The sequence below is a fragment of the Rhinatrema bivittatum genome, chromosome 10, assembly GCF_901001135.1.
Source record: "Rhinatrema bivittatum chromosome 10, aRhiBiv1.1, whole genome shotgun sequence".
Taxonomy (NCBI): Eukaryota; Metazoa; Chordata; class Amphibia; order Gymnophiona; family Rhinatrematidae; genus Rhinatrema; species Rhinatrema bivittatum.
The window spans coordinates 27,602,017-27,629,693 of record NC_042624.1 but is presented as its reverse complement, the minus strand read 5'-3'; the positions used below and the strand labels follow the sequence as shown (position 1 = coordinate 27,629,693).

The 27,677-nt window shown below is 44.0% G+C and overlaps 1 protein-coding gene across 5 annotated transcripts in view; it reads left to right on the top strand.

Moving 5' to 3' along the window:
- The window catches only part of PIGC (phosphatidylinositol glycan anchor biosynthesis class C), a 73,861-nt gene extending 47,261 nt beyond the window's left edge, over window positions 1-26,600 (top strand). For 4 of the 5 annotated variants that reach the window (XM_029618563.1, XM_029618566.1, XM_029618565.1 and 1 more), the window contains 3 exons: window positions 11,601-11,662; window positions 16,135-16,204; window positions 25,289-26,600. In XM_029618563.1, coding sequence (XP_029474423.1) covers window positions 25,427-26,320 — 894 coding nt within the window. In that variant the 5' untranslated portion in view covers window positions 11,601-11,662; window positions 16,135-16,204; window positions 25,289-25,426 and the 3' untranslated portion in view covers window positions 26,321-26,600. Of the gene's footprint in view, window positions 1-11,600; window positions 11,663-16,134; window positions 16,205-19,473; window positions 19,552-25,288 lie in introns of all 5 variants that reach the window. The other variant, XM_029618564.1, reaches the window with a different exon arrangement.
- The last annotated feature ends 1,077 nt before the right edge of the window (window positions 26,601-27,677 follow it).

Genomic DNA, 27,677 nt, shown 5'->3' with positions numbered 1-27,677 from the left:
TCTGTCACCACCTTAGGCAGGAACTTAGCATGGTCTTGTGCAAGACCCATCCTATCATGATAAAACTTTGGTTTAAGGTGGATAAGTTACTAAGGCCTTGAGCTCGCTGACCCTGCGCACTGATGTGATCGCCACCAAAAATATGACCTTCCAGGTCAGGTACGTCAAGTCACAGGAGCGCAGCGGCTCAGAAGGAGCTTTCATCAGCTGAGCTAACACCACATTGGGGGCCCAAGACACAGTGGGAGGCCTTAGAGGAGGCTTCAATTGAAGCAGGCCCTGCATAAAGCATACAACTATCATCTGGACAGAGATGGGCGTACCATGTACATCTTGGTGGTATGCGCCAACTGCACGGAGATTAACTCTTGACAGAGTTGGTCTTCAAGCCAGCCTCCGATAGGTGTAGAAGGTAGTTAAGCAGTTTTTGCATGGGGCAGAACGGATCTAGGGCCTTCTGCTCACACCACACAGAAAACCACCTCTGTTATGACTGGGCATTGGGCAAGCAAGAGGTGGACCCTTGGGCCGACCTGCAGGTAAACACAGAGCAGGCCGGGAGGCGGAGTCAGAGCTTGGCAGGAACACCGGGAGCTTGGAATCCCCCCGGGAGGGGCCCGTAGGGACCCAGGCCCTGGGGACTAGCACAGTTCAAGATAGTCCAGAGGGTTCAGAGAGTTCAGGAATGGCTACCAGAGAAGAGACAGGGGGCTGGGTAGCCGGCGGGTCACTGAGGAAGGCGGGGTCTGAACCGGCCGTGGGTAGGAGACAAGGCCGCGAGCCTACCCGGGAGCAGGAGAGATGTGTGACCAGCCTAGGAGGCGGACCGGGACCAAGGCAGTCAGCTGGCTAGCGAGAAGTCCGTGAGGCAAACCGGGATCAAGGCAGGCAGCAGGCTAGCGAGAGGTCCGTGAGGCACACCGGGATCAAGGCAGGCAGCAGGCTAGCGAGAAGTCCGTGAGGCACACCGTGGTCAAGAACCAGGAGACAACGAAAGCAGCAAGTAAGAACAGGAACAGGAAGCAACTAGTCAGCAGGAAACCTCGTTGCAAGGCGTCTAGTGAGGGACTGGACGCCGGTTAAATCTGGAGCAGAGCGTGACGTCAGTAGGTGAGGCGGAGCCGGGCTTCCGGGTGCTGTGCGCTTAAGAGGACTCTTCTCGCGCGTGCGGGGCTAAGCAGGAATAGGCCTGTAATGGCGTCTTCCTTGTGGGAACTCCTCGAGCGGTGGCCCAGTCGAGCCTGGATTCAAGCGGTTTCCTAAGGGAGCTGAAGCGACGGTAAGCGGGCCTGAGCCCGAACATGAGAGGGGCGGTCGGAACTGCAACAACCTCCACTTCAGTCCAAAGGACTTTCTAGTGGAAGGCTTTCTGGAAGCCACCAGGACCCGAGACACATCCTCAGAAAGATCGAGCGGCTGCAGGATTAACCTCTCAACATCTAGGCTGTGAGCGACAGGGCCTGGAGGTTGTGATGCTGCAGCCTGCCCTGATCTTGTGTGATGAGATTTGGGGAAGTCCCCAGACTGATCAGTCTCTTGATAATTCCCAAAGGAGTAGAAACCAGATCTGTCTTGGCCAATGAGGATCTTAGTCCCTCTGTCCTCGCGAAGCTTCAAGAGAGTTTTCGTGAATAAAGGAATCAAAGGTTACATGTACAGAAGACCCTTGCCCCAATGTCATGCAAAGGCATCTGAGGTTGGTTTGCCATCTGACCTGTATAAGGAACAGAACTGAGTCACCTTCCTGTTGCAGGGGGATATGAACAAGTCCACATCCGGGCACCCCCAGAGACGGAAGATCCAGTTCATTACCCTCTGGTCCAGAGACCACTCGTAGAGTCTGAAGGCATGACTGTCTGTCCATTATCACATTCTACATTCTGGCCAGATACATGGCCCTAAGTACCATCTTGTGGACATCGGATGAGGCCATGACGAGCAAAAAGAAGGGGAAAAACGAGAGACTGTGAAGGCACTCGGTCTATGCTGGTGGGTACCAAGGACCTGCTGCCCGGGGTGGGGATGGAAGCGAAATTAAACTTATCGAACCGCCAAAACACCTGACTGGGGGAACTAGAGGGAACAGAGAGGGACCCATGTTTGAAATCCCGAGAAAACCCAAAAAGGATAGTGAAAAAGTTTCCAAAGGCAATTAAGGAAAAGCCACGAGCTCACTCTTCCACAAGGCGAAAGCTCTGTGGGGCAAAAAAGAGACTTAAGAGGGGCCCTGCATGGATGCATGGAAAAGGGCAAGCTGGACATGCTCAATGTGCCTAGTCAAAGGTCTAGAAATTTTGACATAAGTTTTGCATGCCGGGCTCCATCCAATGTCACCCATGTGTGAGGTCTACCATCCTGCTTGTCCTAGGAGAAATGGTATTCTCCTAGGACAAGCAAGTTAAATGTAAGACATTGATAAGACAGGCTAAGAGAGAATTTGAAAAGAAGTTGGCTGTAGAGGCAAAAACTCACAGTAAAAACTTTTTAAAATATATCCGAAGCAGAAAGCCTGTGAGGGAGTCAGTTGGACCGTTAGATGATCAAGGGGTTAAAGGGGCACTTAGAGAAGATAAGGCCATCGCGGAAAGATTAAATGATTTCTTTGCTTCGGTGTTTACTGAAGAGGATGTTGGGGAGGTACCAGTAATGGAGAAGGTTTTCATGGGTAATGATTCAGATGGACTGAATCAAATCACGGTGAACCTAGAAGATGTGGTAGGCCTGATTGACAAACTGAAGAATAGTAAATCACCTGGACCGGATGGTATACACCCCAGAGTTCTGAAGGAACTAAAAAATGAAATTTCAGACCTATTAGTAAAAATTTGTAACTTACCATTAAAATCATCCATTGTACCTGAAGACTGGAGGATAGCAAATGTAACCCCAATATTTAAAAAGGGCTCCAGGGGCGATCCGGGAAACTACAGACCGGTTAGCCTGACTTCAGTGCCAGGAAAAATAGTGGAAAGTGTTCTAAATATCAAAATCACAGAACATATAGAAAGACATGGTTTAATGGAACAAAGTCAGCATGGCTTTACCCAGGGCAAGTCTTGCCTCACAAATCTGCTTCACTTTTTTGAAGGAGTTAATAAACATGTGGATAAAGGTGAACCAGTAGATGTAGTATACTTGGATTTTCAGAAGGCGTTTGACAAAGTTCCTCATGAGAGGCTTCTAGGAAAAGTAAAAAGTCATGGGATAGGTGGCGATGTCCTTTCGTGGATTGCAAACTGGCTAAAAGACAGGAAACAGAGAGTAGGATTGAATGGGCAATTTTCTCAATGGAAGAGAGTGGACAGTGGAGTGCCTCAGAGATCTGTATTGGGACCCTTACTGTTCAATATATTTATAAATGATCTGGAAAGAAATACGACGAGTGAGATAATCAAATTTGCAGATGACACAAAATTGTTCAGAGTAGTTAAATCACAAGCAGATTGTGATAAATTGCAGGAAGACCTTGTGAGACTGGAAAATTGGGCATCCAAATGGCAGATGAAATTTAATGTGGATAAGTGCAAGGTGATGCATATAGGGAAAAATAACCCATGCTATAATTACACAATGTTGGGTTCCATATTAGGTGCTACAACCCAAGAAAGAGATCTAGGTGTCATAGTGGATAACACATTGAAATCGTTGGTATAGTGTGCTGCAGCAGTCAAAAAAGCAAACAGAATGTTGGGAATTATTAGAAAGGGAATGGTGAATAAAACGGAAAATGTCATAATGCCTCTGTATCGCTCCATGGTGAGACCGCACCTTGAATACTGTGTACAATTCTGGTTGCCGCATCTCAAAAAATATATAATTGCGATGGAGAAGGTACAGAGAAGGGCTACCAAAATGATAAAGGGAATGGAACAACTCCCCTATGAGGAAAGACTAAAGAGGTTAGGACTTTTCAGCTTGGAGAAGAGACGACTGAGGGGGGGATATGATAGAGGTGTTTAAAATCATGAGAGATCTAGAACGGGTAGATGTGAATCGGTTATTTACTCTTTCGGATAATAGACTAGGGGGCACTCCATGAAGTTAGCATGGGGCACATTTAAAACTAATTGGAGAAAGTTCTTTTTTACTCAACGCACAATTAAACTCTGGAATTTGTTGCCAGAGGATGTGGTTAGTGCAGTTAGTGTAGCTGTGTTTAAAAAAGGATTGGATAAGTTCTTGGAGGAGAAGTCCATTACCTGCTATTAAGTTCACTTAGAGAATAGCCACTGCCATTAGCAATGGTTACATGGAATAGACTTAGTTTTTGGGTACTTGCCAGGTTCTTGTGGCCTGGATTGGCCACCTTTGGAAACAGGATGCTGGGCTTGATGGACCCTTGGTCTGACCCAGTATGGCATTTTCTTATGTTCTTATGTGGCTTATTGCCTTAGTAACTTCTCACTATAGTGCATCAAGGTATGAAGCATGTAATAACCATTCCAACAATGCACGCTATATGCTAATTTATGTAATAAGCTCCCAGCAATAGCAGTGATGTGCAAGGTATGTAGTAATTCCTCACTGCCCCTGATGTAATGTAGATTAAGGTATGAGGTATATAAAAATGCCCTTACTAATAACCCCTCCCTCCCATAATTCACAGCTAGGTAGGAGGCATGTAATAACCTCCCCACCCCAATCTGCTAATAATGCACTCAAAACACAGAGGTATGTAATAATGCCCCAGCAAGGCTTACAGTAACCTCCAGTAACGTACAGTGTGCCACATGCAATAAACCTCATAATTCACTACCTATTGTTTTTTCTAGATTAGTTCTAGTGTTACCAAATAAGACCGAATCCAAACTGCCCAGAGGCTCTTTTAGACAATTACATAAAACAGGTTTCTACCAGCCTGAGAAAAGCAACATGTACAGCCCTCCTTGTAAGCCACCACAGTCTGCCTCCTGCGGCAGTCGGGGTTTACAAACTGCCGAATGTCCAAGAACAGGAGCGTAAGCAGATATCAAGTTTAATGTATAAAAAAAAACTGCAGCATTGTTTCTCTGTTTGCTTTTGAGAAGCAAAGTAAATTTACATGCTGTTGTCATAAAGCAAACCTAAATGTGCTGGCTAAGAACAGCTCCCATCTCAGAGGAATTTCGCTTCTGCTCCATAACCCTTATGATTACAGTCCATGGCAACTCCCTATTAAGCAATACACTCCCGATCACCCAATCATTTTAAGTCTTGAGAACATTTATTTATTTACTTAATTTTCTATACCGATGTTGGTGTATACCTTCACACTGGTTTACAGTGTTACTTAATTAAAATAAGTCATAAAATACGTTTCAAAATAAAACATAAAATACAATAAAATTTAAACCAATCATAAAAAAAAATCTATCCTATAAATACTTAAAAATAAAATAAAAATACATAAAAACTAAAATACTAAATATAAAAGTAACATCAGGCTATCTGCATTAATGAAAAACAGCAAATAGTACATGGATTTGTAATCACTTGTATTTTATCCTAGGATGGATAGACCCCGAGATTAGGGATAACCTGGGTAATTTTAGAGTATTGGGTTTTCATACCTGGGACTACATAATTGAATGGATTATCCCAGGCATAGAGAGCCTTTAATCCCTAGGTCTAGGGTAGTTTATGGGATACACATCTTTCAAGGACTGAATGGCTCATGGACAGTGATAAAGCTGCCCACTTCATGGATGTCATTTCTAGCACTTTCAGTAACTCATATATAGGCAGATATAGTGAGAAGGTCAGTGCAACTGGAGCAAGATTAATGAATACAAACTTTCAATAGTATTAAATGGTTTTCTTACCCTTCTATTCTTCCTGGTTCTGCAACTGTGCTTGAAAGGAGAAATCACCAAACAGTTCACCTCCTGACCTGAAGTCTTGAAAGCCATGGATTCCATCCCCGAGCTGATGAGAACTGGTTTTCTGCACAGTTGAGGGCTAGTTCTGCACATCACAGGCCTGCTAGGAACACATTAACAGGACAGAAAATACATAGGGCAGCGAACTTTCAAAACCGCTCGCATGCACTTTTCATGTATACGGATGCAGGCAAAGTGGCTTCTGTATTTTATAACCTGCATGGAAACGATAGGTGCACATTTCATAGTTTTTACATAACTAGAAAGTTTGGACTTATCCGGCTAAGAAGCGGCACTTATCTGGATACATCCGAAAAGCACTGCTTAGAGAGACAAGTTATGCTTTTCAGACTTACCCAACTAAGAAGAAGAAGTAGTAGTAGTAAGTAGCGCCTGCTGCTACCTAGCCAGATAAATCGGAATATAGCCTGATAAGTGCAGTTACTTATCTGATTAAGTTCAAATTTATCCATCAAAGTAGTGGCAAAGGTGCTACATAGTCAAGTAAGTTGGACTTCAGCAGATAAGTGTGTGCAAATGATATACCTGCGTATTAGTATTTCAATTTTTAACAGAATACCTAAGTAGATTTTACTTGCAATAATTAGATGCTTATACTCCCTGTATGTTGGCTTTTATATGCACAAGTTAGGGGATTTTATAACATGTGCACGGCAATGAAATTGCCAGTGTTACCAATTACTCTACCAGTTTTCCAAGTTCATCTATCCTCCCATTTCACCCAGACCCCCTACCCAGTCATTTTTTCACTTTAAAAATGTTAGCAGTCACTTATACCAGATATTGAGCAGAGTGAATTTGCTCGTGGATCCCGATTTATGCATACATGTTGCCATTTTTAAAATGGCATGCACTTGCATATATGCTCTTTTATGCTTGCGAGTGCTAAGTTTTACACGCTCAACGTTTTGAAAATTCCCCTTATTGTGAATACAGGGGAACGGTCACATTGCATCCACAAGCTCCATAAATCTTACTCTGCTCTGAAAAACTCAGGATCCCATCACATGCCAAATACTTCAAAGCCATCAGCGACATCTCTCACATCAAAGTGCCACAGTCCTCCGTTTTCTGGTTAGTATGGCCCATGTATGACCTTCAGTCTGCGAGTGCAACAGCTGCCATCATTTATCCCGGCAAGGGATTTCCAAAAACTATTTCCAGAATCTCAGGAGAAGCTTGGACTAAAGTCGTGCGATCTCTCATGATGTGTAAGAAGGTGCTCCCAAGAACTAAACCCTTTCCAAAGTTCTGACATCAGCAGATTCGGTGGCCTCAATGGTTTCTGTTTGGCAGTACAAGAAAGCAAAAATAGATGATTCCCAAAAAGGAATGTGGGTGGATTTGTGAGGTTATTAGGAGCCGTGGAGGAGTAGCCTAGTGGTTAGAGTGGGTTACAGACCAGGGTTCGAGTCCCGCTGTCGCTCCTTGTGACCTTGGGCAAGTCACTTTACCTTCCGTTACCTCAGGTACAAACTTAGATTGTGAGCCCTCTGGGGATCGGGAAATACCTACAGAACCTGAATGTAATCTGCTTTGAAGCGCTGAGAAAAGTGGAATCTAAAAATCTAAATAAATAAAAAGTTAGATAAAGCTAAAATAAATATCATCTTTGGATAACCGCAGTTGGGGGTTACTTATTTTCCAAAAATAATCCTTAGCAGAATCACACAAGTAGAATTAGCAATGAACTCATCAATGGCGCATAAGAAAAAAGATCTGAAGAACAGACCAAGAAATATTTTTGCATCCTTTTTATGATTGTTGTCCTTTTTCTTTCTAAAAAATACAGACAAAAATTGACAGTCCTAGAGGAAAAAAATAATGGAAAATAGGCCCTAAAGATATGGGGACTTATGCATTGTCCAGAGATCACCATGGTCAGGCTTACAGCCCCAGTATATTTTGAGTTGGCAGCTCTGGTTGGAGCTTTTATCTTGAGGCTTCCTCTCCATGACAGAATGGCTTTAAGCACTGGGCTCATGAATCTTGTATATTATGGAGACAGCCTCTGTAGAAAGTGTGTGTGTCAGATTTGTCAGCTACATGCAAAGTGCAAACATGGTGCACATAAATAAAATATTGAAGAATTACAAATAAAGCTGCAAATCTTTCTTTTAATGCACAAGTAAACTCTGTGTATGAATACCATTCAGTTGTTTAAAAAAATGAAAAGGTACATAGTATACTACTATGAAATGACTGATATATTAAACTGCATTTGACTGAGAACAGTTATTGGTTTATAGAAACATAATGGCAGAAAAAGACCATATGGCCCATCTAATCTGCCTAGTCATCCAATTAATTTAGCATTCAAATTTCCATCACCTCTTTAGAGATGTCTTGTATTTAGCCCATGCTTTCTTGAATTCAGATACTGCTTTTGTCTTCACCACCTCCACTGGGAGGCTGTTCTATGTATCCACCACCCTCTCTGTAAAGAAATATTTCTTAAGATTACTCCTGAGTCTATCCCCTTTCAACCTCATTGCATGACCTCTCATTCTAGATCTTCCTTTCCATTGAAAGAGACTCATCTTTTGTGCAAGGAAATCTTTAAGATATTTAAATGTCTCTATCATATCTCGCCTTTCCTCCAGGGTATTCATGTTTAGATCTTTAAGTCTATCCCCATATGCTTTAGAACAAAGACCGCTGACTATTTTAGTAGTCACTCTCTGGATTGACTCCATCCTGTTCATATCCTTTTGAAGGTGCGGTCCCCAGACTTGTACACCGTATTCTAAGTGAGGTCTCACCAAGGGGCAATATCTCCTCCCTTTTTCTGCTGACCATTCCTCTCCCTATATAGCCAAGCATCTTTCTGGCTTGTACCTGTACTTTATGCACTGGTTCAGCCACCTTAAGATCATCAGATACAAACAGCCCCAGATCCCGCTCTTCCTCTGTTCTTAGAAGAATATCCCCTCCAATACTGTACCTTTCCCTTGGGGTTTTGCATCCTTAATGCCTTACTCTACATTTTTTTAGCATTAAATCTTAACTGCCAGACTGGAAAACATGACGAGATCCCTCGTCATGTTTTCCAGTCTTTCCTGGCTGTCCACTCTGTTACAGATTTTGGTATCATCAGCACCTTCCACCCCCACATTAATGGTGGGGGTGGAAGGGAAATAGAACCAAGAGCTAAGAGAAACAGATAAGTATGAGAGAAAAAAATGTGTGAAGCTTGCTGGGCAGACTGGATGGGCCGTTTGGTCTTCTTCTGCCGTCATTTCTATGTTTCTATAAATAGACAAACCCTTCTCCGACAGCCCTTCTGCTATGCTGTTCATGAAAATGTTGAAAATGACTGATCCCAACTTTTATATTTTCTTAAGTTGTCTTTCTTCTTTAAACCCTCTTGAGCAAAGAATTGTGGTTGGCCTGTTAGTCTATCTGAATGTGTAGAAATAAGGATCAACAGCAAGTTGTAGTTAAGTCCTTTCTATTGAACGAGCGTAATACATCTGTGATGAGCTGTCTAAAGGTATGTGCTCTAATTGTGCTGTTTATGCACTGAATTGTTGAAAGGAGCAAGGTTCTCAAAAACTAGGCACAGATGTATTACGTTAGTCCAGTAAAATGGTCTCATTTACAACATATTTGTTGACCCTCAAGTTGCAAACACAAGCTGGACTTCAGTCTCCAGGACTATCTGAAACAAATCGATAGCAAGATTACCGGATGGTGCATTAGATTTTTTTTTGGGGAGGATCTGGCCGGGATGGCAGGGGGAAGAGTGGCAGCTTTTGTGGAATTTACATTTTCACTCTTTTGGGAGGGGGGGGGCGGAAGGCTTTTTGGGCATATAGGCCTGCAACGTTTTCACTTTATTTTTGGGGAGGGCTCAGGGGGAGAGGAAATCAGCTGGCAAGGCTGAGATAGGCTTTACTGAGGTGGGGAGGGAATTGTTCGGCGAGGCCTGTTCAGCAGTTTGTTTTTTATTTGAGCACTGCTTAACATGTTCCTAGATAATCATGCAACCTAACTGGCGATATTCAAAGATAACCAATTAGATTTCAAAGTTATCTGGGTAGGTCTACCCATTTACCATTATTTTGGGATATTTAGTCAGCCTTTTATCCCTGATAACTTATCCAGCTAACATTAGCTTGATATCCATTTTTAGCGTGGTTTGAATTTTAGCCTTAGTTGTTGAGTTTATAATGTACTTAGAGCAAGTGAGCATAACTGGTATGGTAAAATATGGGGGCACTTGCTTTAGCATCCCACATATGATGTATGAATGAGGAATGTAAGATTACAAAATAAAAAAGAATTATAGCAAGAAAAATAACAAAGGCAATCTAGGGAAGGAGGAAGAATAAATGTTTGAAAGCCGAGGAATTGAGAAGGATGGAGGTCAGCAGAAGCGTTTCTTCGTCAAGAGGCGGAAAGGAATTTGAAGACGAATAGTTCCAATGGCTATTAGCACCATCTAGTGGGACACAAGCTCCACAGATGATATAGACTAAAGGAGTAGCTCATGTTGACGTAATATGACAAGATTGTATTTGAAGGATTTCTTGAATATTGGAGACTGACAAACGACCATAAAAGTGAAAATGGTGAGGAAGCTAGTAACTATAGGCCGGTCAGTCTGACCTCAGTGGTGCATAAAGTAACGTAGTCACTACTAAAGGAAAGAGTAGTAAAGTTTCTAAATCCAGTGAGTTGCAGAACATGATAGGGAGTAAAGATACTGATGTTCACCACTCAGGAGAGAGAACGCGGGGGATCATATCTAAGGATCTCAAGGTTGCAAACCAGTGCATCAAGGCAGTAACCAGAACCAGAAAAATGTTGAGATACACAGTAAAAGGCATAACTTAGAAAAAAGAAGGCATAATGCCTCCTGCAGGTCATTGGTGAGATCTCACAGTAACCTAGGAAATGATGACAGATGAAGATGCAAAGAGTTCATCCAGCCAGAAATACTACACTTCAAGCTACCACAGGTTTCTCAGTGTGTGTTTGTTTCCATCCTCTCGCCATTAGGTGTTTAATCCCATCTCCTTTTGAAGTCCATTACCATTCTGGTCTTCACCATCCCTTCTGGAAGGGCATTTTATGCATCCACCATCCTTGCTGTGAAGAAATATTTCCTGACGTTGGTGCCCAATTCTAGAAACTCTACTTCCCAAAGGATACAGAGTTTAAGCCGTTAAGTGAATCTCTTCACCAAAAGTCCCATGAAATGAAACTTCATGTCCATTGAGGAGAGGAGAGACTGAAACTGATAGGCATTCAGATACCTCCAGAGGAATCAGTAGTGTACAAGAAGTAAGAACATTTCAGTGGGAAGGAAGCTCTGTCACAAGGAGTCTCTCTGGAGTGGCACTCGGAAACGTTTCTTCTCGGCATGAGTAGTGAATGCAGGGAATGGCCAAAATTCAAGAAAACCTGCGACAAATCCGAGGATCTGAGGTTGTGAGGAAGGAAATTGTACAGATGAAAGGAGCCTTGAAGTCCTTATCTGCCAATGCACTCTTTCTATAAAATGCCTTGTAAAAGTCTTCATGATTTTCTGAACCTGAGCTAATTTGGGGATAAAGGGTGTGAAGAAATGCTATCGGCATTTTATTTTCTATTCCTACAGTAAATTCTTTTGTAATCTTTCTATAATTGTTCTTTCATGAGGAAAGTGTTGTATATAATGAGTGTAAATCAGTGAAACAAACTCCTGTTTTAATGCATTTTGATTTGCATTTTTAGATAGAATGTGAAAAATACACAAGGCTACGAGGACTTTTTACAAGGCACTGCATGCCTGCCAGGTAATTAGATTTTTTTCTTATTTGGTGTGTTTTAACCTGCTTGTTTTTACTGGTCTCTCTTCACTTCTGCGCATTGCACTCCGTTAAGAGTCACGCTTGCCTTTGGACTCTTCCTTGACTGATCTCTTTTGTGCTCCTGAAAAGCGAGACGTCTTCAAAATCCAGTGCAGCCTCGTATCAGGAGAATTAACTCTTTGTAAGTGTGGCAAATACAGTTTCCATCAATAAGCAGGTAGAATTAGCCACATCTCAGGGTGACGTCATCCGGCAGCACTGAACAAACTTTGCTCTCTTTGAGCTCTATTGAGCATTTGTGCCAGAGTTCCTGCATGGGTGTTGCCTCAGGGTCTCCTCAGTCTTTTCGTCTGAGCTAGAGCACAGACTATTTTCTGTCTCTCCTCATTTAAAAAAAAAAAAAAAAAAAGAACTTCGTTTACTTCACTGCTTTAGCAGCTAACCCCCAATACACTTTTCAGTGCAACTCCAAAAAAAAAAAAAAAAAAAGCCCACAATGAATGTCTGGAACATTCAAGAACACAATGTCCGGTAAGAAGTCCACACTGAGCGGCTTAAAAAAGCGTGCTTGCAGTCAAGTAACGTCCATCACAGACAGGATGCATGTCTGCTACAGATGCATGAGACTGGACTACAACTAACCAAATGATTCGGCTTGCAATCTGATGTCCCCGCAATCCCAGCAGTCAGGAGCAGCAAAAATAGAGAAGCTGCATTGCAGCAGGTCATACTTGGCTTCCTGTAGAAATATTTGCACAAACCACACTCCAAAAACACCCCCATCTGCTCAAGCAAGTGCTCCGGGGATAGAAAGCTGACATGCAGACTTAGCACAGAACCTTATCTAACCGAATAACAGACTGTAATGCTTCTCCAGTTAAAGCTATGGCCGCCTCTATCACTCACTTGTGAGAAGTCCGTGGAAAACATATGCAAAGCTGCCACATGGTTATCAGAACATACTTTCACGTCCCATTACTGCCTGGACAGCATCTGACAGTGCAGTGGGAAAGGCTGTGGTATGTCAAGTAATATCTAAAGTACCTGAATGTAAGCAGAATATACATAAAATTAAATAAATGTACACTCACAATAGTCTACTCTCCATAGTGGACTCTGGGTTGCTGCTTAATCACTTTGCTGAAACCCTCAGCTTGGGACTCCCCACAGATCATGGTTAATTCAGCCTGCTTACTGACGGAAAAAAAGTTTGCTTACATAAATTGAGTTTTCCATAGACAGGATGGATTAGGTATGAATTGCTCACCCTTCTCCCTGGAGACTCGACTATGCACTTGGATAGCTCTGGAACAAATTGAGGAGGCTCTGAGGCAATGCATGCATGGGAACTCCTGCACATGCTCAGCAGAGCTCAAAGCTCTACTGGCTTGGAGAGAGGAGTCTGTTCAGTGCCGCTGGATGACTTCACCCCACAGATCAGGGCTAGTTCATCCTGCTACCTACGGAGAACACCGTTTCCAGTAAGCAAATTTGTAGTAGCCACCTCGTGGTCAGAGCAGCAGGCTACGAGCCAGGGTGACCTGCCACTCCTTGTGACCTTGGGCAAGAACTCTTCCCTGTGTTGCCTCAGGTACAGACAGAATGTGAGCCCCTTGGACAGAGAAGTACCCCAGTACCTGAATGTGATCCACTGTGAAGTGTCAAAAAATAGAATATCAATTAAAAAAAGCCCATGGCTCTCTGATTTACAGCAGATTCCACTTAACCTCCTCTATGTAGATAGAAACATAAGAACATGCCATACTGGGTCAGACCAAGGGTCTATCCAGCCCAGCATCCTGCTTCCAACAGAGGCCAATCCAGGCCATAAGAACCTGGCAAGTACCCAAACATTAAATAGATCCCATGCTACTGATACCAGTAATCATAATTGAGACTTTTGGTAATCACACCTTTCTGTTGCTTTGCTTGTGTTTTATAGAAAGGAAACGTGTCCTAGGGGTCAGAGCACTAAATAGAGAACCAAGAGACTCTGACTTCAGGAAAATCACTTTCCCTTGTTCTCCGTGGGTGGCAGGATGAGCTCGCCATGATCTGTGGGGTGAAGTCATCCGGTGGCACTGTCCTTGATCAATAATAAAATACCAAATATGGAGGCCTGGATATTTTCCGAGGGCAAGCAAGATTTCAGTGGTCCTGTGTGGGTGGGAGCATCCAATAGAGCCGAGCCTGAAACTTTTTTATGTCAACGTTTCTAGATCTTTGGCTGTGCCTCACTGGGCATGCCCAGCCCTTAGGTTTCTGCTTTTCCATGGATCCCAGGTTAACAAACTATGGCTATTGCTGTTTCCAAATATACTTTATCTAATTGTTATGCCCAGGTAGGACTGAATCTGGTGGGCCATGTCAGACTCTGTCCAAACCATGGCAGTGGCAGTGGCTCGCTGGAAGAGATCTGCAAAGTTGTACATCGCCTTCGGCTTTTTTTTTTTTTTTTTAACAATGTGATCAATAAAGCTGCAATGGTTCATGCCAGACATTCACATCACACAACTGTTTGTACAGGCCAATCTCTCCTGTAGAATCTGTATCAGGTGCAGCACCCAATTCCACTCCCTCCTGGGCCTGTTGTGTTTCCAATCTGTATCAGGTGCAGCACCCAATTCCACTCCCTCCTGGGGCCTGTTGTGTTTCCAATCTGTATCAGGTGCAGCATCCAATTCCAGTCCCTCCTGGGCCTGTTGTGTTTCCAATCTGTATCAGGTGCAGCACCCAATTCCACTCCCTCCTGGGGCCTGTTGTGTTTCCAATCTGTATCAGGTGCAGCATCCAATTCCACTCCCTCCTGGGCCTGTTGTGTTTCCAATCTGTATCAGGTGCAGCACCCAATTCCACTCCCTCCTGGGGCCTGTTGTGTTTCCAATCTGTATCAGGTGCAGCACCCAATTCCACTCCCTCCTGGGGCCTGTTGTGTTTCCAATCTGTATCAGGTGCAGCATCCAATTCCACTCCCTCCTGGGCCTGTTGTGTTTCCAATCTGTATCAGGTGCAGCATCCAATTCCACTCCCTCCTGGGGCCTGTTGTGTTTCCAATCTGTATCAGGTGCAGCACCCAATTCCACTCCCTCCTGGGCCTGTTGTGTTTCCAATCTGTCCTGGAGAATCTGTATCAGGTGCGGCACCCAATTCCACTCCCTCCTGGGGCCTGTTGTGTTTCCAATCTGTATCAGGTGCAGCACCCAATTCCACTCCCTCCTGGGGCCTGTTGTGTTTCCAATCTGTATCAGGTGCAGCACCCAATTCCACTCCCTCCTGGGCCTGTTGTGTTTCCAATCTGTATCAGGTGCAGCACCCAATTCCACTCCCTCCTGGGCCTGTTGTGTTTCCAATCTGTATCAGGTGCAGCACCCAATTCCACTCCCTCCTGGGCCTGTTGTGTTTCCAATCTGTCCTGGAGAATCTGTATCAGGTGCGGCACCCAATTCCACTCCCTCCTGGGGCCTGTTGTGTTTCCAATCTGTATCAGGTGCAGCATCCAATTCCACTCCCTCCTGGGCCTGTTGTGTTTCCAATCTGTATCAGGTGCAGCATCCAATTCCACTCCCTCCTGGGCCTGTTGTGTTTCCAATATGTATCAGGTGCAGCATCCAATTCCACTCCCTCCTGGGCCTGTTGTGTTTCCAATCTGTATCAGGTGCAGCACCCAATTCCACTCCCTCCTGGGCCTGTTGTGTTTCCAATCTGTCCTGGAGAATCTGTATCAGGTGCGGCACCCAATTCCACTCCCTCCTGGGCCTGTTGTGTTTCCAATCTGTCCTGGAGAATCTGTATCAGGTGCAGCATCCAATTCCACTCCCTCCTGGGCCTGTTGTGTTTCCAATCTGTATCAGGTGCAGCACCCAATTCCACTCCCTCCTGGGCCTGTTGTGTTTCCAATCTGTCCTGGAGAATCTGTATCAGGTGCAGCACCCAATTCCACTCCCTCCTGGGCCTGTTGTGTTTCCAATCTGTATCAGGTGCAGCACCCAATTCCACTCCCTCCTGGGCCTGTTGTGTTTCCAATCTGTCCTGGAGAATCTGTATCAGGTGCGGCACCCAATTCCACTCCCTCCTGGGGCCTGTTGTGTTTCCAATCTGTATCAGGTGCAGCATCCAATTCCACTCCCTCCTGGGCCTGTTGTGTTTCCAATCTGTATCAGGTGCAGCACCCAATTCCACTCCCTCCTGGGCCTGTTGTGTTTCCAATCTGTCCTGGAGAATCTGTATCAGGTGCAGCACCCAATTCCACTCCCTCCTGGGCCTGTTGTGTTTCCAATCTGTCCTGGAGAATCTGTATCAGGTGCAGCATCCAATTCCACTCCCTCCTGGGGCCTGTTGTGTTTCTTTTCCCCGCTGCCCTTTGTCGGTTAAACATAAAAAGGAAAAATAGCTTCTTGCCAAGAAAAATAGTTGTGTTGTACCTGTGGGCCCTTTTCTTATTCCCCTTTCTTTTTCAGTTTGGGGCAGGCTGTAAGTAGGATTTCCCCACATGCGAGGACGGCTTTCCTCGGAGAACACCTGTTTCAGGTAAGCAGTCCTGAGCTATTTCATCTCTGGAAAGCCTGCACTTTTTGTGGTCAGTCTGTAAGTGTTTTTCGTGATGTGGCCAGGTTCACCCAGCTGCATAGGAAGCCTTCTCTCTAATGTGTGGGGGGATGACACAAGACCCAGGGAGATTTAAGGAGAATAAGTATATAGTTTTTACCCTCCCCATTTACAAGTATATCTTTAAGATAAGCTGGGGTAAATTAAATGTTTGTTTCTTTCTGCCCTCTTAAGGGCTACTTATGGAGTTTTATGTCCACAATGCTGTAATTGACTCAGGTGCATTTTCTTAATTATTGTTTGACTTGTGATTGTGAATTTGAGATTCATCCCATCGCTTCATCAATCTCTTTCTCTTATTGTGGGGCTTTGCTCCCATTGGGGCTGATTTTTAAAAGCCAGTGCGTGCTGAGTGTGTTTTCAGAGTGGCCCAGCCACGCGCGTATCTCCCTGATACTTCACTTTGAATGCATATACAGTGCTGCTTTATGCTTCAACGGTAGGGGGAAGTGAGGAAAACAGGATTTACATTCAGACATCATCAAACAAGGCATCGATCTGTGCAATCTGGGTAAACAAGCATCAGGGTAACTTGCTTGATGTGATGTGATGGTTACAACCCTTAACCATTAAGCCTTATGCTCACCTTTGATGCAGCTCCAACATTACTCTCTGCAATGGCAGGGGATGGCAGGAAATTTGAATCAAACAGTTACCAACAAGAGCCCTGAACTTGGTGGTCGGTGAAACACATAAGTATGGGAAAACAAGTGTGGGAGCTTGCTGGGCAGACTGGATGGGCCGATTGGTCTTTTTCTGCCGTCATTTCTATGTTTGTTTCTATATATGAAATAAGTTTAAAAAAAATTAGAATAGTTAGGTGAGGATTAGGGAGGAAGGGTAATTAGAGGGTTGGGGAACTGGGTTGGCGCTGTCCCGTCGTGCATATCTACAACCCCCCCTTGCGCACGGGTAACACATCACCACGCACATGTTATAAAATCGTCGCGCACATGGATGCCTGCGTGTGGCCTTGAAAATGCACCCGATTTGTGTTTTATTTTGCTTTGTTTGGGTTAGAGATGATTTCCTTATTGAGGTCTGTAACCCTGGTGAGCTTCCTTCATTTGCTTATTATGTTAATCAGGTTTTATGAAATGGCAGTTAAAAGTAATAAAATACTACTAATACCGTCCTGAGAAGCTTTCATGGGATTTCACGTTTGAGCCCATGGATGTTTTAAGAATTACACTGCTAAATATGTTGGGAAACGAATGCTGCTCTAGAAATCCCTCGTCTCATTACTATTATTAGTGCTGGCAAGATGGTGATCTCTGGGTCACACGTGTGACACAAAACCATTAGCGTTTGTGTTCAGCCTTGGGAGCACGTTCTCACAAACCGTGATTCCCAAGGACTTTTTGCTTTTATTCACAGCAGAACTAGTTGAGAGAGCGATTCAGTCTCAATCCCTCACCTCGCTTTATTTAAATTCCGCCTTTCGGCCACTTCAAAGCTCTTTCTCTGTGCCCTTCGGCAAAGGTGGGTGAAGTGACTTGCCCAAGATCATAAGGAATGGCAGTGGGAGCTGAAGCTGGCCTAGCCACTGTCATCCTATTTTAAAATAACATCTGTAAACTGTGCTCAGACAGTAAAATGTTTCTCGGGGACATTCAACATTTTCTGGCGGCCCTGGAGTCCTCTGACATCTGAATCTCAAATGCACCTGATGGAGATCTGTGAGCTCGGCAGCAAAGCCGCTTCTCACCAACTCTCTCTCTCCTCTCTAGAGATCTCTCTTTCCTCATACACACCACACATACTGTTAGGCCGATGCTGAAAGCACCCCCTGGCACCTCTCCTGGGGGCGACATGCAATATTTAAATGAGGAGGCGCTAGGGTCGATTGCGGTCCCTGACAGCGGGCACCCGGCAGAGGTCGGCAGTGTCTGCGGCAGTCCAGCGGTTAAGCAAACAGTCACTGAATGTACTGGCATCCGTTCTCCTAATCTGCGCACAGCCACAGGTTCGGAAAATGGATGCTGGTTACCTGAGCATCCGTTTCCCAAAACTGACCGCCAGCACTTAAAAACAATTTATTTTTAAATCTTTCGTTCCTCCGTTTCACCCCGATATTAAGTGGGGAGGATGTACAGAAAAGCAGTATTTTCTGCTTTTCTGTACAACGTTTTGCAGGTGCTCAGAAATTAACGCCAGCTCTGGGCAGATGTTAATTTCCGTGCGTACTGGATGTTGGATGCATTTGGGGTGACTAATAGCCTCAACGTGCATTTGCATGTGATGAGCGCTATTAGTTTTGCGGGGTGTTGGACACGCGTTGTGGAGGCGCTAATTCCCTTGTAGCATAAGGGGATGTGGATGCGCCTTCACAACCCGCGTCCAACTGTGGGTTAAACAGTGCACTCGGCTGAGCGCAGTGTAGTCCATCGGCCCCTATGCACGGTACCAAAACAAAATAAAATGTTGGTAAGAGCTAGCAGGTGCTTTACCTCCTCCTCGGCAGCGATGTGCTGTGCATGGGGCTCTCTCTATGGGGCTGAGCGAGGAAAGGCCCCACATCTGGAATCCTATCGATTGTGATTAGAGCAACCTAGAAAGAGACCAAAATCCATCGTTGCACATTTCAGACATCAGCACCTCGTAAATTTACAGGGGGACGGCCAAACATTCTTTCAGTTGTAGCCCATGCTCTCTTTCAGACAGAAGAGGAGCTGCTGGGATCTTCTCTATAGCGGGAAGTTTATACTTCAAGGTCCTACTGCTAGGAACTGGTAAAATATAGAATCTGTCTGAATAAGATTATCACAAGATGATTGTTCTCAAAACTGTTCTTTTCATTTCCAATATCAATATCAATTGGGAAAACATGGTTTCTAAAAGCATATATAGACCAACCAGTGATGTATTTACCAGATAAACTTCCTATCTCCCAGTTCATTACTGTTGTTATTCATCAGTACCAGGACCACCATGGGCAAGGCCTGACTTAAGTCCCGGGTAGATCTTCAGATTCCATAAAGTGATGCTTATGTCTGTTTCCACTCAGTTAAATCAGGAACATGACCATTACCTGACCATGCATAGACTGCTCTGGACTTTTTCATTCCTCCCAGCACAGCATTTCTATGGGAACCTGCTGCGTGTCCCCTCTCAATGAGTAGTATTCTACAGCAATGTTTCTCAAGCTGGTCCTGGAGTACTCTCTAACCAGGCTCTCTGTTTTTTTTTAGGTTTGTGGATATCTTGGCTAGGGGGATATTCCAGGTACAGCTTGAGAAACACTGGTCTAGAGTTACCATCAGCTAAAGGTCTCTGGCATTCCCATTCTCCTCGTTACCCAAGTTAGAGTTTTTAAGTTCTGTCTTACCCTGTCTCTCTGGAGAGTGTGTGTGTGAGACAGCGTGTGACAATGGGAGCCTGATTGTGTGTGAGAGACAGCGTGTGACAATGGGAGCCTGATTGTGTGTGAGAGACAGCGTGTGACAATGGGAGCCTGATTGTGTGTGTGTGTGACAATGGGAGCCTGATTGTGTGTGTGTGTGACAATGGGAGCCTGATTGTGTGTGTGTGAGAGACAGCATGTGACAATGGAAGCCTGATTGTGTGTGTGTGAGAGACAGCATGTGACAATGGGAGCCTGTGTGTGTGTGTGTGACAATGGGAGCCTGATTGTGTGTGGGTGCGCATGAGAGAATCCTGTGGAGTAATTGCTTGTGTGCGGGTGGTGGGGGGAGAAAGAGGGTCTTAGAGCCTGTGCATGAGAGTGTGTCTGTCTGTGTGACAAAAGTACGCTGGATTTCAGTAGATACGCGCGTAGCCGCACGTATCCGCTGAAATCCGGGATCGGCGCGCGCAAGGCTATCGATTTCGTATAGCTGGCGCGCGCCGAAATCGGAGCGGCCTCGGAGGGAACTTTCTTTTGCCCTCCCCTCACCTTCCCCTCCCTTCCCCTACCTAACCCACCCACCCGGCCCTGTCTACACCCCCCCCTTACCTTTGTTGGGGGATTTACGCCTCCCGGAGGGAGAAGTAAATCCCCGTGCGCCGGGACGCGATCTGGAGGCGGGTCCGGAGGGCGCGGCCACGCCCCCGGGCACGCCCCCAGAACGCTCCCGACACACCCCGAAACCCCCTCCGAAAACCCCGGGACTTACTGCGCGCGCCGGTAGGCCTATGTAAAATAGGCTTACCGGCGCACAGGGCCCTGCTCGCCTAAATCCGCCCAGATTTGGGCGGATTTAGGCGAGCAGAGCTCTGAAAATCCGCCCCTTAATGCTTATAAAGCTATCATTTCTATGCACTTAAGTGATGTCTGCCTGTTCTTAATGCTTTAAAAGCTGCCATTTCTATGCACTTGAGTGATGTCTGCCTGTTCTTAATGCTTATAAAGCTGCCATTTCTATGCACTTAATGCTTATAAAGCTGCCATTTCTATGCACTTAGGAGACCTGTGCCTGATATTAATGCTTATAAAGCTGCCATTTCTATGCACTTAAGTGATGTCTGCCTGTTCTTAATGCTTATAAAGCTGTCATTTCTATGCACTTAAGTTATGTCTGCCTGTTCTTAATGCTTATAAAGCTGTCATTTCTATGCACTTAAGTGATGTCTGCCTGTTCTTAATGCTTATAAAGCTGCCATTTCTATGCACTTAATGCTCATAAAGCTGGCATTTCTATGCACTTAAGTGATGTCTGCCTGTTCTTAATGCTTATAAAGCTGCCATTTCTATGCACTTAATGCTTATAAAGCTGCCATTTCTATGCACTTGTGATGTCTGCCTGTTCTTAACGCTTATAAAGCTGCCATTTCTATGCACTTAATGCTTATAAAGCTGCCATTTCTATGCACTTGTGATGTCTGCCTGTTCTTAACGCTTATAAAGCTGCCATTTCTATGCACTTAAGTGATGTCTGCCTGTTCTTAATGCTTATAAAGCTGCCATTTCTATGCACTTAATGCTTATAAAGCTGCCATTTCTATGCACTTGTGCCTGTTCTTAATGCTTATAAAGCTGGCATTTCTATGCACTTAATGCTTATAAAGCTATCATTTCTATGCACTTAAGAGATGTCTGCCTGTTCTTAATGCTTATAAAGCTGTCATTTCTATGCACTTAAGTGATGTCTGCCTGTTCTTAATGCTTATAAAGCTGCCATTTCTATGCACTTAAGTGATGTCTGCCTGTTCTTAATGCTTATAAAGCTGCCATGTCTATGCACTTAAGTGATGTCTGCCTGTTCTTAATGCTTATAAAGCTGCCATTTCTATGCACTTAAGTGATGTCTGCCTGTTCTTAATGCTTATAAAGCTGCCATTTCTATGCACGAGTGATGTCTGCCTGTTCTTAATGCTTATAAAGCTGCCATTTCTATGCATTTACTGCTTATAAAGCTGCCATTTCTATACACTTAATGCTTATAAAGCTCTCATTTCTATACACTAAATGCTTATAAAGCTGCCATTTCTGTGCACGAGTGATGTCTGCCTGTTCTTAATGCTTATAAAGCTGCCATTTCTATGCATTTAATGCTTATAAAGCTGCCATTTCTATGCACTTAAGTGATGTCTGCCTGTTCTTAATGCTTATAAAGCTGCCATTTCTATGCACTTGAGTGGTCTGCCTGTTCTTAATGCTTATAAAGCTGCCATTTCTATGCACTTAAGTGATGTCTGCCTGTTCTTAATGCTTATAAAGCTGTCATTTCTATGCACTTAAGTGATGTCTGCCTGTTCTTAATGCTTATAAAGCTGCCATTTCTATGCACTTAATGCTTATAAAGCTGCCTTTCTATGCACTTAATGCTTATAAAGCTGTCATTTCTATGCACAATGCTTATAAAGCTGCCATTTCTATGCACTTAATGCTTATAAAGCTGCCATTTCTATGCACTTAATGCTTATAAAGCTATCATTTCTATGCACTTAATGCTTATAAAGCTATCATTTCTACGCACAATGCTTATAAAGCTATCATTTCTATGCACTTAATGCTTATAAAGCTGCCATTTCTATGCACAATGCTTATAAAGCTATCATTTCTATGCACTTAATGCTTATAAAGCTATCATTTCTATGCAATTAAGTGATGTCTGCCTGTTCTTAATGCTTATAAAGCTGGCATTTCTATGCACTTAATGCTTATAAAGCTATCATTTCTATGCACTTAATGCTTATAAAGCTGCCATTTCTATGCACTTAAGTGATGTCTGCCTGTTCTTAATGCTTATAAAGCTGCCATTTCTATGCACTTAATGCTTATAAAGCTGCCATTTCTATGCACTTAAGTGATGTCTGCCTGTTCTTAATGCTTATAAAGCTATCATTTCTATGCACTTAATGCTTATAAAGCTGCCATTTCTATGCACTTAAGTGATGTCTGCCTGTTCTTAATGCTTATAAAGCTGTCATTTCTATGCACGTAATGCTTATAAAGCTGCCATTTCTATGCACTTAATGCTTATAAAGCTGCCATTTCTATGCACTTAAGTGATGTCTGCCTGTTCTTAATGCTTATAAAGCTGCCATTTCTATGCACTTAAGTGATGTCTGCCTTTTCTTAATGCTTATAAAGCTGTCATTTCTATGCACTTAATGCTTATAAAGCTGCCATTTCTATGCACTTAATGCTTATAAAAGCTATCATTTCTATGCACTTAATGCTTATAAAAGCTATCATTTCTATGCATTTAAGAGATGTCTGCCTGTTCTTAATGCTTATAAAGCTGCCATTTCTATGCATTTAATGCTTATAAAGCTGCCATTTCTATGCACTTAATGCTTATAAAAGCTATCGTTTCTATGCATTTAAGAGATGTCTGCCTGTTCTTAATGCTTACAAAGCTGCGATTTCTATGCACTTAATGCTTATAAAGCTGCGATTTCTATGCATTTAATGCTTATAAAGCTGGCATTTCTATTCACTTAATGCTTATAAAGCTATCATGTCTATGCATTTAAGAGATGTCTGCCTGTTCTTAATGCTTATAAAGCTGCCATTTCTATGCACTTAATGCTTATAAAGCTGCCATTTCTATGCACTTAATGCTTATAAAGCTATCATTTCTATGCACAATGCTTATTAAGCTATCATTTCTATGCACAATGCATATAAAGCTATCATTTCTATGCACTTAATGCTTATAAAGCTATCATTTCTATGCAATTAAGTGATGTCTGCCTGTTCTTAATGCTTATAAAGCTGCCATTTCTATGCACGTAATGCTTATAAAGCTGCCATTTCTATGCAATTAAGTGATGTCTGCCTGTTCTTAATGCTTATAAAGCTGCCATTTCTATGCACAATGCTTATAAAGCTATCATTTCTATGCACAATGCTTATAAAGCTATCATTTCTATGCAATTAAGTGATGTCTGCCTGTTCTTAATGCTTATAAAGCTGCCATTTCTATGCACTTAATGCTTATAAAGCTATCATTTCTATGCATTTAAGTGATGTCTGCCTGTTCGTAATGCTTATAAAGCTGCCATTTCTATGCACTTAATGCTTATAAAGATGCCATTTCTATGCACTAAATGCTTATAAAGCTGCCATTTCTATGCACTTAATGCTTATAAAGATGCCATTTCTATGCACTAAATGCTTATAAAGCTGCCATTTCTATGCACTTAATGCTTATAAAGCTGCCATTCCTATGCACTTAATGCTCATAAAGCTGGCATTTCTATGCACTTAAGTGATGTCTGCCTGTTCTTAATGCTTATAAAGTTGCCATTTCTATGCACTTAAGTGATGTCTGCCTGTTCTTAATGCTTATAAAACTGCCATTTCTATGCACTTAATGCTTAAAAAGCTGCCATTTCTATGCACGTAATGCTTATAAAGCTGCCATTTCTATGCACTTAAAGCTTATAAAGCTGCCATTTCTATGCATTTAAGAGATGTCTGCCTGTTCTTAATGCTTATAAAGCTGTCATTTCTATGCACAATGCTTATAAAGCTGCCATTTCTATGCACTTAAGTGATGTCTGCCTGCACTTAATGCTTATAAAGCTGGCATTTCTATGCACTTAAGAGATGTCTGCCTGTTCGTAATGCTTATAAAGCTGGCATTTCTATGCACTTAATGCTTATAAAGCTGGCATTTCTATGCACTTAATGCTTATAAAGCTGTCTTTTCTATGCACTTAATGCTTATAAAGCTGCCATTTCTATGCACTTAAAGCTTATAAAGCTGCCATTTCTATGCACTTAAGTGATGTCTGCCTGTTCTTAATGCTTATAAAGTTGCCATTTCTATGCACTTAAGTGATGTCTGCCTGTTCTTAATGCTTGTAAAACTGGCATTTCTATGCACTTAATGCTCATAAAGCTGGCATTTCTATGCACTTAATGCTCATAAAGCTGCCATTTCTATGCACTTAATGCTTATAAAGCTGCCATTTCTATGCACTTAATGCTTATAAAGCTGCCATTTCTATGCACTTAATGCTCATAAAGCTATCATTTCTATGCACTTAAGTGATGTCTGCCTGTTGTTAATGCTTATAAAGCTGCCATTTCTATGCACTTAATGCTTATAAAGCTGCCATTTCTATGCACTTAATGCTCATAAAGCTATCATTTCTATGCACTTTAGTGATGTCTGCCTGTTCTTAATGCTTATGAAGCTGCCATTTCTATGCACTTAATGCTTATAAAGCTATCATTTCTATGCACTTTAGTGATGTCTGCCTGTTCTTAATGCTTATAAAGCTGCCATTTCTATGCACAAGTGATGTCTGCATGTTCTTAATGCTTATAATGCTGCCATTTCTATGCACTTAAGAGACATGTGGCTGTTCTTAATGCTTATAAAGCTGCCATTTCTATGCACTTAAGAGACATGTGGCTGTTCTTAATGCTTATAAAGCTGGCATTTCTATGCACTTAGTGATGTCTGCCTGTTCTTAATGCTTATAAAGCTGCTATTTCTATGCACTTAAGAGACGTGTGGTCAGGGGTCAAACTGGAACATCTCTTGAAGGCAGGATCCCAACAAAGAAAAGTTGAAAAGCAAACAATGTTTGTTTCTTGCTTTCTAGGTATGAGGTTCGCAGACTGGACAGGAAGAGAAACTAAGGCCGTCAGCTTCATGCTGTCCAAGCTGTGACTCTCAGAAGCGAGGGCTGTCAGTCCTAGGAACTGCAGTGTCCCCTGCCTCTTTCCTACAAGCCTGCAGAATGGGTAGTCTGAGAGCCGGGACAAACACCGCAGGCAGGTGGAGGAAGGTGCTGTATGAGAGGCAGCCATTCCCGGATAACTACGTAGACCGGCGCTTCCTGGAGGAGTTGCGTAAGAACATCTACGTCCGACACTACCAGTACTGGGCCATAGTCTTTGAGTCTGGCGTGCTGATCCAGCAGCTCTGCAGCGTCTGCACCTTTGTCGTTATCTGGTGGTACATGGATGAGGATTTGTTGACTCCACAGTGGTTGTTTGGAACCTCCTTCCTGGCCTCTCTGATTGGCTATGTCTTCTTCGATGCCATTGACCTTGGGGCGGGCCGCAGGATAAACGGCCGCACGCGCTGGGCAGACCTAAAGAGCACGCTCGTCTTCATAGCATTCACGTACGGCTTCTCGCCTGTGCTGAAGACGCTGACCGAGTCCATCAGCACCGACACCATCTATGCCATGTCTGTGCTCATGCTACTGGGCCATCTCATCTTCTTTGACTATGGAGCGACTGCTGCCATTGTGTCCAGCACTCTTTCCCTCAACATGGCCATCTTTGCTTCCGTGTGCCTGGCCTCCCGCCTGCCTAGATCCCTGCATGCCTTTGTCATGGTTACCTTTGCCATCCAGATCTTTGCCCTGTGGCCCTCTCTGCAGAAGAAGCTGAAGGCGCAGACCCCCCACTGCTACACGGTGGTCACAGTCCTGTTTGCTGTCTCAGCCACGGCCGGGCTTCTGACCATCTCTGGCATCGGGGCCCTGCTCTTCACCCTGCTGCTCCTCGCCATTTCCTTCCTCTGTCCATATTACCTCATTAGACTGCAGCTTTTTAAGGACAACATCCATGGGCCATGGGACGAAGCTGAAATTAAAGAGGATCTCTCACATTTCCTGATGTAGCTGAGGGAGCTCTAGCTGGGGGGTGGATTCCTTCTCCAGCTGAGGTGTGGGGATGCCTCTCCTGCTTTCAGGAGTACAAAGAGGGTGGCATCTGCTCCTCTGTGAACATTAGCAGTTGGAGGCAGTAGTGTGTCCTTACATGTACAATCCGTGAATCGGTTTTTATTATCTGCTAACCTGCCTGAAAGTTTCTCAAAGTGTATTTTTATTTGTAAAACAATTGGGTGAAAATTGGGGGGTGTAGGGGAGAAATTAAATGCCCTCTTCTTTTCAGACATATCACAAGAGTTGGGATCCATTCTGTCCTCTCCAGGCCTCGGTGTGAGCGTCAGCTCAGAGAAAAAGACCAAACTTCCTACCGACTAAAGAAAAAATCGTGTTTCTGGTTTTCTGTAAATGTAGTCTTAAAACAGTGACATGAACAACAGAGCAAAGAGCAGATGAAAAGAATTTCTCAGCGCTTTGTAAATCTCGGTCCCTGGGCTGAGGTGCCAGCTATAGTAGGAAACGCCTTGATAAGCTGCTGGTCCTGAATCCACAGTCACCGTGCAGTGTGAAATGCATACTTTGGCCACCGATATTTATCAGATATTAGCTTTCCTTTGACACAGTATCCATGGATCAATATGAGCCAGCACGGCCCCCAGACTAGCCTCGTGAATCAGTGTATGAAGCGGCACGGCCCCCAGACTAGCCTCGTGAATCAGTGTATGAAGCGGCACGGCCCCCAGACTAGCCTCGTGAATCAGTGTATGAAGCGGCACGGCCCTCCAGACTTGCCTCATGAATCAGTATTACGAGGCGGCATGGCCTCGACTAGCCTCGTGAATCAGTATATGAGGCAGCACGCCCTCCAGACTAGCCTCGTGAATCAGTATATGAGGCAGCACGCCCTCCAGACTCGCCTCGTGAATCAGTATTACGAGGCGGCACGGCCCCCAGACTAGCCTCCCTTTTCCCAGGGCCAGTGCAAGGGGATTAGGTGCCCTAGGCGAGCCTTCTCACTCCTACATCGTTCTCGATCACGCCTGCTGTGTGGTTTTCTGTGTCGCGAGCAGGTTGGGCACTGCTCACGGCCCGCCACATCTCCACTCCTCTTTGCCACCGCTTGCGGCCCCATATGACTCGCACCCAGTGGCGCACCAAGGGTCTCCGGCGCCCGGGGGCCAATGCATTTGTGTGCCTCTCCAGCACCCTCCCCCCCCTTAATCCTTCTTGTACTAATGTTTAAGGTCACAGAAAATCAATGGCGTCTCTAGACAGAAGAATTGTTGGGAGGGGGGAGCCAAAATGCCATTTCTTCATCACACCCACCTCTATAGCATGGATCCTGCTTTAAAATTGGTTATAAAAAAAG